This window comes from Plecotus auritus (genome assembly GCF_963455305.1).
Source record: "Plecotus auritus genome assembly, chromosome: 4".
Lineage (NCBI taxonomy): Eukaryota > Metazoa > Chordata > Mammalia > Chiroptera > Vespertilionidae > Plecotus > Plecotus auritus.
Genome location: NC_137775.1, coordinates 91170387 through 91186577, shown reverse-complemented (window position 1 = coordinate 91186577; position 16191 = coordinate 91170387). Strand labels below are relative to the sequence as shown.

The 16191-nt window shown below is 42.1% G+C and overlaps 1 protein-coding gene across 2 annotated transcripts in view; it reads left to right on the top strand.

The window, feature by feature from the left end:
• BICRAL (BICRA like chromatin remodeling complex associated protein) overlaps positions 1 to 16191 on the top strand; it is an 89022-nt gene that overhangs the window by 36067 nt on the left and 36764 nt on the right. Inside the window, exons 2-5 of one of the 2 annotated variants that reach the window (XM_080663188.1) lie at positions 9928 to 9973; positions 10380 to 10428; positions 10515 to 10583; positions 13873 to 15546. In XM_080663188.1, coding sequence (XP_080519314.1) covers positions 9933 to 9973; positions 10380 to 10428; positions 10515 to 10583; positions 13873 to 15546 — 1833 coding nt within the window. In that variant the 5' untranslated portion in view covers positions 9928 to 9932. The remainder of the gene's footprint in view (positions 1 to 9927; positions 9974 to 10379; positions 10429 to 10514; positions 10584 to 13872; positions 15547 to 16191) is intronic. The other variant, XM_080663189.1, reaches the window with a different exon arrangement.

The following is a 16191-nucleotide window of genomic DNA, read 5'->3' as shown; positions in this document are numbered from 1 at the left end:
AGAAGCAGCTTTCCCCATTCCCTAAGCTATTCTTCAGGATGGAAATCAAGAGGCATGGGATAAAACTGTCTTTCCTTTCTTTCCTTCCTCTTTTGGGATACTTGATCCCTTAATCCATGCTAATGAACTCATAAACTCTTCTTACCTCCTAGACCTAGAGTGATTTATTTTTAACCTTAAAAATGGAGTAAGATGGTCCGGCCAGGCATGTCTCAGTGGTTGAGCATTGACCTATGAACCAGGAGTTCCCGGTTCGATTCCTGGTCAGGGCACATGCCCAGGTTGTGGGTTCGGTCCCCAGTGGGGGATGTGCAGGAGACAGCCAATCAATGATTCTCTCTCACCATTGATGTTTCTAACTCTCCCTTCCTTTCTGAAATCAATAAAAAAATATTTTTTTAAAAATGGAGTAAGATGGAGTAAGAGACATTGAATTTTACAAAATATATAAAACAATGGTGTTTAGACATAGGATATTAGGCAGCACTGGACAGTGACTCCTGAGAAATGGAAAACAAATGAGGTAATCCCCATAATTTCCCCAGCTTACTGTCTGGAGAGAGTTTCCAGCCACAGCACAGGGAAGGGGAATCCAGATGGAGTCTAGTAATCTTCCTGAGTTGAGCTGATGTAGCTGGGAGGTGAAAGAGGCTAAAACTATCCCAGGGCATTGTACCCATTTGATATTAGCCCTTAACAAAGTACCTGGCACACAGTAGGTGCTAAATGTGTGCTAAATGAATAATGAATATTCTTTTCACCCACTGAAGATCAGAGAGAGCTGTACAGAGAGAAGAACCTGGAGATTTCAGTGTCTCCCTCGAGTCTTCAGCTGATAGCTGATGAGTGCATGTCTGCAGGGAAACTACCCAAGTTCTGGGAAAGAACCAGAGGATTAGAGAAAACAAAATTGGAGCTCACACAGGGCAGGGAAGAGTGTAAAAATTAATAAAAGTAGTACTTCATTTCATGTGAACTACTCAAAAGAGTATTGCCTCAGTATAGGGCAAAATTAGCCTAAAGATAGACAAAGTTTAAAAGCAAGCCTCAAGAGAATCAAACTGTTTATAAGTAACTGTGTCCTAGACAAAGTTCAAAAATATCTCTAGGGATACAAAAATATCTAGTACTCAATAATGTAATATTAACAGTGTCTGTCATCCAATCAAAAATTACCAGACATGCAGCAAAACAGGAAAATACTACCCAGGATGAAGAGGGGAAAATCAGTCAATAGAAACAAACCCAGAAATGATACAAATGATAGAATTAGTAGAGAAGAACATTAAAATGTTATTACTATTTTGCATAAGTTTAAGAAGGTGGAGGAAAGATTTAATATATTAAGTAAAGATATGGAAGATATTTAAAAGACCCAATTTCTGCCCTGGCCAGTGTGCTTAGTGATTAGAGCAGGGGTGGGCAAACTTTTTGACTCGAGGGCCACAATGGGTTCTTAAACTGGACCGGAGGGCCGGAACAAAAGCATGGGTGGAGTGTTTGTGTGAACTAATATAAATTCAAAGTAAAGGAGCGGAGGGGAGAGCAAGAGAACCCTCCGCTCTTTCGGCTCCGCGGGCCAGACAGAACAGCCGAACGGGCCGGATCCGGCCCGGGGGCCGTAGTTTGCCCACGGCTGGATTAGAGCATCAGCCTGTGCACCGAAGGGTTGCAGGTTCGATTCCCAGTCCAGGGCTTGTGCCTGGGTTGCAGGTTCAATCCCCAGCCCCAGTTGTGTGGGAGACAACCAATCAATGTGTCTCTCTCATTTTGTTCTCTCTCTCTCTCTCCCCTGCCCCCTCCCTTCCACTCTCTCTGGAAATCAATAAAAAGGGAACCCATGGGTGAGGATTAAAAAAAAAAGAAGACCCGCCGAAACCGGTTTGGCTCAGTGGATAGAGCGTCAGCCTGTGGACTGAAGGGTCCCAGGTTCGATTCCAGTCAAGGGCATGTACCTTGGTTGCGGGCACATCCCCAGTAGGGGGTGTGCAGGAGGCGGCTGATCGATGTTTCTAACTCTCTATCCCTCTCCCTTCCTCTCTGTAAAAAAATCAATAAAATATATTTTTAAAAAAAAGACCCAACTTCTAGAGATGAAAACTATAATGTTTGAAAATAAAAATATGTTGGATGGGATTAATAGCAAATTACACACAGCAGAAGAAAAGATTAGTGCACTTGAAGACACAGTGATGGAAACTTCTAAATGAAAGCCTAAGAGATAAAAAGACTGCGGGGGGCAGGGGGGAAAGCATCACTGAGCCATGGAACAAATTCAAGCACCTAATTATATACATGTAATTGGGGTCCCCAAAGGAGGACACAAAATATTTGAAGTAATGGCTGGATTTGTTCTAAATTGGAAGAAACCTATAAGCTTACAGATCCTGGAAGTTTAATGAATCCCAAGCACAAAAAGCATGAAGAAAACTATGCCAAGGCATATCATAATAAAATTGCTTAAAACTAGTGATAAAGAGAAAACTCTTTTTAAAAAAATATATATTTTATTGATTTTTTAACAGAGAGGAAGGGAGAGGGATAGAGAGTTAGAAACATCGATGAGAGAGAAACATCGATCAGCTGCCTCCTGCACAACCCCACTGGAGATGTGCCCGCAACTGAGGTACATGCCCTTGACTAGAATCGAACCTGGGACCCTTCAGTCCACAGGCCAACGCTCTATCCACTGAGCCAAACCAGTTAGGGCAAAAGAAAACTCTTTACAGCATCAAGGAGGGGAGAGACCTATTATGTACAAAGGGACAAATATAAGAATAACAGCATACTTCTCTTTGGAAATAATGCAAGCAAGAAACAGTGTGGCAATAGTTTTACGAACTGAAAGGAAAAAAAAAAAAAACTCAATCTAGAACTATATGCCCAAGGAAAATACATTTCAAAAATGAAAGCAGCCCTGCCCTCGCTAGTTTGGCTCAGTGACTAGAGTGAGTCGGCCCATGAACTGAAGGGTCCTGGGTTTGATTCCGATCAAAGGCATGAATCTTGGTTGCAGGCTGGATTCCTGACCTGGTTGGGATGCACAGAAAGTAACCAAATGATCGATATTTCTCTCTTTCTGTCTCTCCCCCTCCCTTCCATTATCTCTAAAAATTAATGGAAAAATATCTTCGGTGAGGATTACCAACAACAAAATGAAGGCAGCCCTGACTGGGTGCTTCAGTTGATTGGAGTGGTATCCCATACACCGAAAAGTTGTGGGTTCCATTATGGTCAGGGCACATACCTAGGTTGGAGGTTCCATCCCAGTCGGGCACAGAGGGGAGGCAATCAGTCGATGTTTCTCTCTCACATCGATGTTTCCCTCCCTTCCTTTCTCTAAAAAAATCAATAGAAACATATCCTTGGGTGAAGATTTGAAAAATGAAGGCAAAATAAACACTTTAGATATATAAAAGCAGAAAAAATTCATTGCCAGTATATCTGCAGTACAGAAATATTAAAGGAAATCCTTCATGAGAAGGAAAATGATACCAAATGAAAATCTGGATATACTCAAAGGAATGAGCAGCACTGGAAATGGTAATTATGTAGATAAAAATAAAAGTTATTATAGCTCATTATACCTTCAGTAACTCAGGCAGAGAGCACACAGTTCTGGAGAAGGCAGCCATTCCACAGTTCATGACTGCTTAAATAAAGTTTCTCAATGGTCCCTCTGTAACCTCAGCATCTTTGTTTTTTTCAATTATAGTTGACATACAATATTATATTAGTTTCAGGTATACAATATAGTGATTTGTCATTTATATAACTTACGAAGTGATCACCCTATATGTTTAGTAACCCTTCTGGCATAACCTTAATATCTTTTAAAGGTAAATTTGTAAATGTTTGGAAAATTTTGGCATGTATTGATGCTATACTAAATTAATACGAATAAAGCAAATGTCAGTAGTTTTTTTTCTATGTTGATAAGATAGCCTATTGATTCTTGCTGGTATTTTTTTTAAATTTTGTTGTTGTTAATCCTCACCCGAGAATATTTTTTCCCATTGATTTTTTTAGAATGGAAGGGCGGGGGTGGTACAGAGAGAAAGAAACATCAATGCGAGACACATAAACTGGTTGCCTCCTGCATATGCCCTGACCATTTTGAGGATTGAGGTACCTGACCTTGACCGAAATGGACCTGCAAACCTTCGTTCTAACCACTGAGCAATTGGCTAAGTCTAAAGTTTTAACTTATTAATCATTTTCACTAGGTTGTATTTTTGCAAAAAGAAACAGAACAGAGAAGTGTATATAAAAGAGAACAAAAGCATTTGCTATGACAGTCTTACACCAAGATTGAACACTGGATAGTCTTATACACATCCACATGTGCAAGAGTATTTGCAGGACTAACACCCAGGAATAGCTTTGCTGAGTGAAATGATGTGTGCTCTTAAAATTTTGAAAGATATTGCTAACTTGCTTCTCTGGAGTAATGGGTTTACACTCTCACTACCAAGGTATACAAATTCCTGTTTCCCTACTCCCTGACCAATATAGTTCTAACTTCATCTTTGCTACCTGACAGGAAACGACATCTCATTGTAATGTTAATTTACATATGTCCCCCCTTATCCGCAGGGGATACATCCCCAATCACTCCCTCCCATGCCTGAAACCATGGATGTTTACTGAACCCTGTAGATACTGTGTTTTTTCCTGTACATATACTAGAGGCCCGGTGCATGGAATTCGTGCATGGGGGTGGGGGTCCCCTCAGCCCAGCCTGCACCCTCTCTAATCCAGGACATCCCTCTCACAATCCGGGACCACTGGCTCCTAACTCCTCACCTGCCTGATTGCCCCTAACTGCCCCCCCTGCCAGCCTGATCACCCCTAACCGCCTCTGCCTGCTGGCCTGGTCGCCCCCAACTGCCCCCTGCCCCGCCGGCCTGGTCGCCCCTAACTGGCCCCCCTGCCAGCCTGGTTGCCCCCAACTGCCCCCCTGCTGACCTGGTCGCCCCACGAAACCTGCTGTTCAGTCATTTGGTTGCCCCTCACTAACCCCCCTGCCAGCCTTGTTGCCCCACGCAGCCTCCTGTTCTGTCGTTATTGTTACTGTGTCGGCATCCCGGACAATTTGCATATTCCTCTATTATTAGTATAGATACACGTTATGGCTTCTCTTTGGCCTGCCCAGCATCACTACTCTTGTGTTTTGAGACCATTATTAAGTGGAAGAGGGTGACTTGAACACAAGCACTGCAATACTGTGACAACCAATCTGATAACCAAGACAGCTACTAAGTGACTAACAGGCAGGAAATATATGCTTGGAGACACTGGACAAAGGGATGATTCACATCCCTAGTGGGACTGAGCAGGACAGCGAGAGATTTCATCATGCTACAAAGAACAGTGTGCAATTTCAAACTTACAAATTGTTTATTTTGGGGATTTTCCATTTAATATTTTTGGACTGAGGTTGACCTTGGATAACTGAAACCATGGCAAGTGAAACCATGGATAAGGGGGGACTACTACATACTTCCCTTATTCTAAGTGAAATTGATTATTTTTATATATTTAGGGGCTACCTGTCTTTTTTTTATGAATTAATTATTCATACCCCTTGATTTTCTGCAGGGTAGCTGATTTCTTTTTATTTTTCCTTTTTTCTTGTTTATAGCCACTCTATGTATCAGGGAGAAGTGCCCTTTGTAACATGAGTTGGAAGTATACTTCCCACTTTTGGGTGTTTTAGTCTGGCTTTATTTATTTACTAGAGGCCCAATGCATGAAATTTGTTAAAGGGGCTCGGTCCTCGCAGCCCCGGCTTCATCCGGAAGGTCATCTGGAAGGACATCCAGAAGGTCATTCAGCTGTCCAGTCTAATTAGCATTTTATTATTATAGGTGTATTTATTTATTTATTTATTTATTTATCTGGTTTTATTTATGATTTTTCTTATATCATGTAACATTTTATGTCATCAAATTTGCTCAGTCTTTTCCTTTATGATTTCTTTGCCTTGTGACATACTTAGACTTCCCCCACTCCAAGGTTATAAAAACCAATTTCTCCCATGTGTTAGTCTAGTACTTAAAGGTTCTCTTCCCCAACTCGCACTCCATTTAACTCTCAGATTCAGCTGGAATTTACTTTTGTTAAAATGTGAGATATGGACCCACCTTCTTTTCTCTATATGGCTAACATTTTTCCCTGATTTGAAATGTCACTTTTACACTCCTTTGTGTTTGGTGTTTGGTGGGAAAGGCCAAGTGGTTACACTGTGTTCTCTCTCTCTCTCTCTCTTTTTTAATGTTTTTACTAGAGGCCCAGTGCACAAAATTTGTGCATGGGTAAGGTCCCTAGGTCTGGCCTGTGATCAGGGCCAATCAGGTTCCCTGCCTCCCTGCCTCCTTCCCTCGCTCCCTCAGCGCCCCACCGCCACAGCTGGTCGCCCGCCACGGTCCATGCCGCCCCCTGGTGGTCAGCACATGTCATAGCAAGCGATCAAACTCCCGTTCTCCTGGTCGAACTCCCAAGGGGACACTTTGCATATTAGCCTTTTATATATAGATATATATAGATATATAGATAGATTGATTTCAGAGAGGGAGGGAGAGAGAGATAGAAACATCAATGATGTGAGAAAATCATTGATCAGCTGCCTCCTGCACACCCCCCACTGGGGCTCGAGCTCACGACCCGGGCATGTGCCCTGACCAGGAAACAAACAGTGATCTCCTGGTTCATAACTCGATGCTCAATCACTGAGCACACCAGCCAGGCTACACTGTGTTCTCTTGATTAAAGGTATTATTCAAAGTGTTTGTTGACTTCATTCAGAACAATTTTAAATATTAGCTTTAATTTTTTAAGAGTAGTAGTCAGCTATCTGGGGCAGTGATCTCTGAACTCTTGGGGTGCCTGCTGTCAGGGAGCTATAGCCCCCTTCTGTCCATGACAGATTCTGCTGATGTGCCCTGCTGTTACTGAGGGGAATGTGTCTCGGCCAAGAAGTGGTTTTAAACCACTGATCTAGGGATTTCCCTTCAGAGGGGACTTACATTTCATGCAGCCTTATAAAATCCACCTGTTGCCAGAGGCCCATCTGGTGTTCCAGGGTTGTTACTTCAATGAGAAAAGAGCCTACGAGTCCAGAAGTCAAGGGAGAACCTTTCCAAGGAGAACTGAGCTCTTCACTTTTGAGTACGTTTCTGATCCTCAGATTGTCTTCCCACTTTAGGATCATAGTCAGACTGTACAACTTTACTTTCCCGGGGAGAGAACTACTGGATTAAGCTGTACTATGGCTGTATTTTGTCACTATATAGAGCTGGCAATAGAGAGTAAGGTTCAACTCCTTTAATTTGACACTGTTTAAAGTCAGAAATGAGTGTGGCCCTTTAAAAAGTAGAATTCTCAGGGTGCCCCGAGTATAAAGGCTCATAGAGTTCTACCCAGGGGGGCAAAAGGGGTAGGTCTCTCTGGTAGGACCGATGCCACTGACTAGGGCAGATTCCCCTGGAAGTGTTCTGTCAAGTGTTTGAGCGCCCGTGCAGTTTGGTCGGGGAAGATGCACAATGGCTTTTAATTGCATCCGCTCTTGTAAAGTTGTTTCTTTTTGGGCTACTCACAGAGTAGCTTGACACTTTGAACTTTGGGGTAGCAAGTGTCTCTATGTTTGAAAGCCCCAGTGACGCTGGCTTCCTTTCTCAATTCGTTAGCCCTTGGGCACCTCGTCTTCTAGAGGAACTAGGAACAGGTGTAACGTAGTGAGAGAAGCTGGGATAGTTATAAAAGTGTTGTGGGGTCTTTTTTTAGATTATCTTACATTTTTATTAATTAGTTTGTTCCAGAGACTATTAAACACTTAAAAATAAATTTACAGCCCAGCCGGTGTGGCTCAGTGGTTGAGCGTCGACCCAGGAACCAAGAGGTCACTGGTTCGATTCCAGGTCAGGTAACGTGCCTAGGTTGCGGGCTCAATCCCCAGAAGGGGGCATGCAGGAGGCAGCTGATTGATGATGCTTCCCTCTCATCGAGGTCTCTATCTCACTATCCCTCTCTAAAAATCAATACAAATATATTTAAAAATAAGTAAGTCTACAGAGTACAGTGAATCTCTCAGTAAATGGTCATGTTGCCCTGGCTGGTTTGGTTCAGTCATTAGAGTATCAGCCCCACGGACCCAAGGGTTGCAGGTTCGATTCCCAGCCCCTGTCTGGGCACGTGTGGGAGGCAACCAGTCCATGTTTCTCTCTCTCTTCTCTCCGCATCCTCTCTTCCCCTCTCTCTAAAAAATCAATGGAAAAGATATCCTCGGGTGAGGATTAAAATAAACGGTCATGTTGAAGTAAAGAAGTAATACCCACTTTACAGGTTTAATTAATCCATGTGATTGTGATGTCTGGCCAATGCAATTCCATCATAATAAATGTCAGATTTAGGGGAAACCCTTCACCAGGGTTTCTACATATCTATTTAATAACAGTTTTCCTGTTTATCCTTCCTGGGCCATTCTCACTCCTCAAAAGTCACGTTATGTTAGTACAGTCATTCTTGCATGCCCTTGAGTACCTCCACATCTTAGTCCTAAGAGCAAATTTCACTTACCAGCTGCCCCTTTTACAGCATGGAGGTTACCTTTTGATAAACTCTTTCTTCCTCCTGTCTTACACATCATCTCCTCTCTCCTAAAGTTTCACTCAAATGGATTGTAATCTCCCGGATCACTCAGCAGCTGAACAAATTCATCCATCCTGGGGGCGGTCCCACACCGGGGGTACTTACCCTTCCAGACCCTTCCTGAGGAAAGCAAGTGTCCTTCCGTGTGGCAGGAGTCGGTTTTATATTTGTTTGGCCTGTGACTGATAGGATGGGCAGTTTGGGGGAAGCGGAGAGGAGATGGCAGTTTTAAGGGAGGAAAAAAAAAAAACTTTAAGTAGAAATGATCCCTCTGCCTTCTTCGGGCGTGTCCCTTTTCTGGGCATCTCTTCAGGATTTCATTCCTCTGTCCAACTGCCGTTCACACACTGCCCTTTCCAACCGCTCCAGAACTCTTGGCCTTGGCATTCCGTGATGTAAGTTATTCCACGCATGGCTCAAAATGGGTGTGAAGCAGTGTTGCCAGGTGTCGGATCACTAGTGTAAGTTTCCCGCATCTCAGGATCTCGGGGGAGGGAGGAGAAAGGGGGAGAACTGCTCTTGGAATTTGTGGGTTGTTATTGTTTGAGCCAGAACACAGTCACTGTGCTGGCCGAGCAGATGCTGCCGATGGCAGGGAGGGAGGGAGCTCTGGGCCTGGAGCTGGGGGAATTGGGGTTGAGATTTTATAGTGTTGGGATATAGATTGTTTGGAATCGAACAGTTGGAAGTGTTGCTGCTGAGGGAGGAACCTGGGACCTTCCGGGCAAAGCCTGAGGCAGTGCTGCCTGGACGTGGTGTCTCTTCTGTCTCAAAAAGGAGGGAGAGCCGGCTTTTCTGTTTTCCTAAAGATAGCTCAAATGTGGCAAGAAATCCAGATTGCTCACCATGTTTGGAAACATCCAGTCACAAAATTCACAGACTTCTGTATCCATGAGATCTTTTTCTAAAACAAAAATATTCTTTCTCCCCTTGTTCATGATACATTTTGAGGAAGTTGCTGTTGATGGTTTACAGTCCCTTTGGGGAATCTGCGTGAGGGGTTGCTGCCAACTATCTTTGATTTGTCCAGATTCCTTTTTGACTTGTAAGTTAAGAATTTGTGTTCAATAAAAACTATTTAAATTGAATAATTTATCTCTTGAATGATCACATATACAAAAACAAAATCCCATTAATAATTAGCAATTAGAGGAAGAACTCACATGAAGTACAGTTATTTATCTAGGAAAGTATATAGTATATTTTTAGGTAGCATGGATGCTACTGGCTTTAATCCACTTCACTGAAACAGTGTTTTTTTTATTCTTTTTCTTATAGTTGTCATGGATGATGATGATGACTCGTGTCTCCTTGATCTTATTGGGTAAGATGTTCGTTCCAAAATCAGGGTGAATCAATTGTGTGAGGTTTCCTCTGCTAAAACAACCTAATAAGCATATTAAAAAGATGGGTTTTTAAAGTAAAAATTAATCATCACAGTATGGATTAACAAGTAAAGAGACGGGTTGATAGGGATCAAACTTAGGTAATGCTTTATTTATGTTTATTAAATTTATTTTCTAAACAAGTCCCAGGAATGGTAATAGGAAATAGAACAACATTAATAAATAAATAAAAAGTAAAACAAAAAATTACTAATGAACTTGAATTAAAATAGGGAGATAATTTTACTCAGGCTATTACGTCATTTTTGTCTTACCCTGGGAAAAAGAATCTTAAGTCTAGGTAACATATTTATGGTTGCTTTCCCCCTTTTCATTGTTTTGTAGAGACCCACAAGCATTGAACTATTTTCTGCATGGACCTAGTAATAAATCTGTAAGTAATACTTAGCACGTCGCAGATGTAACTTTTGTTTCTTCTCTGCAGTTAAAGTAATCTCTGTTGAATTTGTGCCTTTGCAGAGCAATGATGACTTGACTAATGCAGGATATTCTGCAGCCAATTCAAATTCAATTTTCGCCAACTCTAGTGTGAGTATGAGAGACTGAATGCGGTGATCAGTGTTTCTATCTCATTGATGCTGTGAATTGAGGCTTTACTTGCCTTTGTATCATGATGAGAATGAGTACCTTGTCTTTTGTAACTGACAGAAAGGAAATCTATTGAATTATGCTGACATTTTCTACTTTTAACTTAGTCAAGACAAGCTATATGAGATTTACTGTGCTGTTTTCCTAAGCTTTCAACTTTCTTTTTAAACTGACTCAGGAATGTTATAATCTGAGAAAGTAGTATTGCAAAGTTTGAACCTTGTTACGTAGCTTTAATAAATTATTCTTAATTGTAGTTACATGCTAAATATTTTCATCTCAAACAAGAAAAATAGTAACTGGAACTTATCTAGTATGTTTGCGGCACTGATGGTTTAACATAATTAACATCATTAATCTTCACGATAACTCTATGAAGTAGGTTCTGTTATTATCCTTATTCTACAGATGAGGAAACTGCAAGAGAGCTTAGTACTCCCCCAAATCACACAGCCAGGGGTTGCAGAGCTAGGCCTAATTCTCACGCAGGCCACCGGGTTCTGGAGCCCGTGTTCTCAAGTTCCAGGAGCATCCACACAAGAAGCCTGACCTGGAGGAAAAGGGTCCTGCCTGGAGACGATACCCAAATTACTAAATTGAAGCCTATGATTCTCCAAGTCCTAAGATGGTGTCCAGCTGACCGAGACCACATTAGTCCCATTTCAACTACTGCTTGATTGGGGTCAAATGAACCAGTGTCGGCTTTTCTACGTACTTCTTTGCATCATCTACCCCCCAACCCCTATTAGCCTAGGGCTGAGAATCTCTACAGTTTTGCACATTGGACCACTCATTCTTAATTGATCTACTTTTAATTTTTTTCTTCACTTTTAAAGACAATTTAATTGTATTTAATATATATATCATAAAATTTACCATCTTCATTTTAATTGTACAGTTCAGTAGCATTAAGTACATTTACATTGAATTCACCTTATTTTAAATAGCTATTGATTCCATATATATTTTTTTAACAAGAGAACAAATTCACTTTTATTTATTTACTTTTCAATACATTTAAATCCCTGAGGGTTACAGCATTACATGAATTCTGTGTCCAATGACCTTAGCAGGAAGGTTACTTTGGGACTTGGCTCGAGCCATGCCACTGTTTGCATGAGCCTGAGTTCCTGTCCCAGGCTACTCGGTTTTGTTCGGTTTGCCACCAGGAGTCACTGTGTTGTTCTCTGCCTTAGACACATAACCACATCTCGTGTCTATGTAGAATTCAGTTTCATCTCCAGCATAAACACTTTCAACTTTAAGAACTGTGTGTGCCCTGGCCCGGTGGCTCAGTTGATTGGACCATTATTTCATACATCAAAAAGGTTGTGGGTTCAATTCCTAGGTTTCAGGTTCAATCCCGGGGTGGGGAAGGTACCAAAGGCAACCAGTTGATGTCTCTCTCTCTCTCTCTCTCTCTCTCTCTCTCTCTCTCTCAAAATCAATAAAATAACATAGCCTCACCCGGCCACTGTGGCTCAGTGGTTGAGCATTGACCCATGAACCAAGAGGTCCCTGGTTTGATTCCCAGTAGGGGACGTGCAGGAGGCAGTCAATTGATGTTTCTGTCTCATAGATGTTTCTATCTCTTTATCCCTCTCCCTTCCTCTCTCTCTAAAAATCAATAAAAACATATTTTTTAAATTAACCAATTAACAGCCACGATATTTTGAATTTAATTAAAAAAGGTCCGCCGCTTGTGTCTATAGACGCTATGGAGTACAAATGGTTAAAAAAAAAAAAAGGCGAAAGATGGTGGATCAACAAATCATTGTTTTTTCCTCTCTCTCTCTCATCTTCTCTCTCGAAATAATTCCAGAGACCCCACTTATAGCCAGCAAAAATGCCCTTGGCCCTGGCCGGTGTTTTTCAGTGGTTAGTTAGAGCGCTGGCCCACGCACTGAAGTGTTGTGGGTTTGATTCCCAGTCAAGGGCATGTACCTGGGTTTCCAGTTTGATGCCAGCCGGGTTGGAGTGTATGTGGGAGGCAAGCAATTAATGTGTCTCTCACATCGATATTTCTCTCTCCCCCCCACTTCCTCCCTTCTACTCTCTCTTTAAAAAATAAATAGAATAAAATATCCTCGGGTGAGGATTAACAAAACAAATTTTTAATGGCGTTGGACCACAGCCTTCCACACCCATTTGTCATTGTAGAAGTCCTGTTCCCAGCAGGCCTCCACAGGCTCCAAGATGAGGGATAGAGTCCATATCTTTTATAAGTTTGACATGTCCCAGGAAAAACGGCTGGACCGTGAGAATGCATCTTATTTATGAGTGACCATGTTCAGTTCCCTTCATATGCCTATATTGTTATCTCTACTTGGAATATTCCTTAAGAACAGAAACAAACACATAATAGGGTGTTTGATAAATAAATGTTGATAGACTTGCTTTTGATTAGGATTCTGAAGCAGTTTCTAAAGCATTATAATAAGCTGATTAATTCTAAGAAATCAAATGACCATTTACTCATTTTATGTAGGAAGCTAGTTTTTCCTGGACTGGTCTTGCCTGGGTGGGGAGGTTAGAACTGGAGGAGTTTTGAGAAGCATTGAAAGATAGGGCTGAATCTGATACCTTCTGGATCTCTCATAGAACAACACCTTGAACTCCCAAAACTCACTTGGACTCCCATTGTACAAAGGACTAGACATGGCCATCTACTTGATACACACCCACCCCAGCCTGAGTTGCGCTTAAGCCTTGGACTGGAAGCAATTCTGAAAATTAAAGTCTGTACCAGTATCTCAGAAAAATGAAGCTATCCCTGGACAGGTAGCTCAATTGATTAGAGTGTCATCCCAATACACCAAGGTTGTGGGTTCAATCCCTGGTCAGGGCACATACAAGAATCAAGCAATGAATGCATGGATGGGTGGAGCAACAAATCATCGTGTGTTTTTCTTTCTTTCCCATTCTCTAAATAATTTTTTTAATGAAGCTAAACTCCAGATAGTTGTCAGTATGTTTCTGTTATTTATCTGTTTTCTATAAACTGATTTACCAGAGCAATGAATGTATATAATTGCAAAAGTAATGTTCAACATCATGAGTAAGGAAATGCAGTATGAGAATAAGGTGAGCAGTTTGGAGAGTGTGGTTCAAACTGCCATGCTTTATTTGTATTCAGAAGTGAGATTAATTTTTTTATAAGAATCTCTTTCAAAGGTTGGATATGCCATGTAACATATTGCTTTTTTTTTTTTTTTTTTTTTTTTTTTAGAATGCTGATCCTAAGTCATCCCTCAAAGCTGTGAGCAACCAGCTTGGAGAAGGGCCCAGTGATGGACTGCCACTTTCCAGTAGCCTTCAGTTTCTTGAAGATGAACTTGAGTCTTCTTCTCTTCCTGATCTCACTGAGGACCAACCTTTCGACATCCTTCAGAAATCCTTGCAGGAGGCCAATATTACTGAGCAGACATTGGCAGAAGAGGCATATTTGGATGCCAGTATAGGTTCAAGCCAACAGTTTGCACAAGCTCAGCTTCATCCTTCTTCATCAGCATCCTTTACTCAGGCTTCTAATGTTTCTAATTACTCAGGTCAGACGCTGCAGCCTATAGGGGTGACTCACGTGCCTGTTGGAGCATCGTTTGCAAGCAATACAGTGGGTGTGCAACATGGCTTTATGCAACACGTGGGGATCAGCGTGCCCAGCCAGCATTTGTCTAATAGCAGTCAGCTGAGTGGTTCTGGTCAGATACAGTTAATTGGGTCATTTGGTAATCAACCTTCCATGATGACTATTAATAACCTAGATGGATCTCAAATCATATTAAAGGGCAGTGGGCAGCAAGCCCCATCCAATGTGAGTGGAGGACTTCTGGTACATAGACAGACTCCTAATGGCAACTCCTTGTTTGGGAACTCGAGTTCCAGTCCAGTAGCACAGCCTGTTACCGTTCCGTTTAACAGCACAAATTTTCAAACATCTTTACCTGTGCATAACATCATCATACAAAGGGGTCTTGCACCAAATTCAAATAAAGTTCCAATAAACATCCAGCCAAAGCCTATCCAGATGGGCCAGCAAAATACATACAATGTGAACAATTTGGGAATACAGCAGCATCACGTGCAGCAAGGGATCTCTTTTGCATCTGCACGCTCACCCCAGGGTTCAGTAGTTGGTCCACACATGTCTGTGAACATCGTAAACCAACAGAACACAAGAAAACCAGTCACCTCACAGCCAGTGAGCAGCGCTGCGGGAAGTATCGTCATTCACTCTCCCATGGGCCAGTCTCACACCCCCCAAAGTCAGTTCCTTGTACCTACAAGCCTTTCCGTCAGTTCCAACTCGGTACATCACGTCCAGACCATAAATGGGCAACTTGTTCAGACTCAATCTTCTCAGCTCATTTCTGGCCAAGCGGCCTCAGAGCATGTAATGTTGAACAGAAACTCTTCCAACATGCTCAGGACCAACCAACCGTATTCCGGACAGATGCTAAACAACCAGAACACCGTCCAGTTGGTGTCTGGGCAGACGTTTGCCGCCTCTGGAAGTCCAGTGATAGTCAATCATGCCTCCCCTCAGATTGTTGGTGGACAGATGCCCTTGCAACAGGCATCACCAACAGTCTTACACCTGTCGCCTGGGCAGAGCAGCATCTCCCAGGGAAGACCTGGATTCACCACCATGCCCTCAGTGACAAGTATGTCAGGACCTAGTCGGTTCCCTGTTAGCTCATCCAGCACTGTCCATCCTAGTCTTGGGTCTGCGGTTCAGTCGGGTACATCAGGATCAAACTTTACAGGAGATCAGCTGACCCAGCCAAATAGGACTCCAGTACCGGTCAGTGTGTCTCATCGTCTTCCAGTTTCTTCTTCCAAACCTACCAGCACCTTCAGTAACACACCTGGAGCAGGAACCCAGCAGCAATTCTTCTGTCAGGTATGTTCCCTTTATCAAATGAGTGCTTGGATGATTACAAAAGGGAAAAGTGGAGTTTGTATTTTAATAGAATATAATGTTCATCCTAATTTCCTGATTTATGATTTATTGCCTTTTTTTCTCCTCAGTGAAAATTTTTTATCCAGCATAGCATTGCGGTTTCGTGTGAAGACTCTAGAGCAGTGGTTCTCAACCTTTCTAATGCCGCGACCCTTTAATACAGTTCCTCATGTTGTGGTGACCCCCAACCATAAAATTATTTTCATTGCTACTTCATAACTGTAATTTTGCTACTGTTAATGAATCGTAATGCAAATATCTGTGTTTTCCGATGGTCTTAGGCTCTACAGCAGCGGTTCTCAACAACCCACAGGTTGAGAATCGCTAGCAAGGTTGCCTAAGACCATCGGAAAACACAGATATTTACATTATGATTCATTAACAGTAGCAAAATTACAGTAATGAAGTAACTTAGGCTCTACAGCAGCGGTTCTCAACCTGTGAGTCGCAACCCACAGGTTGAGAACTGCTAGCAGGGTCACCTAAGACCATCGGAAAACACAGATATTTACATTACAATTCATAACAGTAGCAAAATTACAGTTATGAAGTAGCAACGAAAATAATTTTATGGTTGGGGGTCAC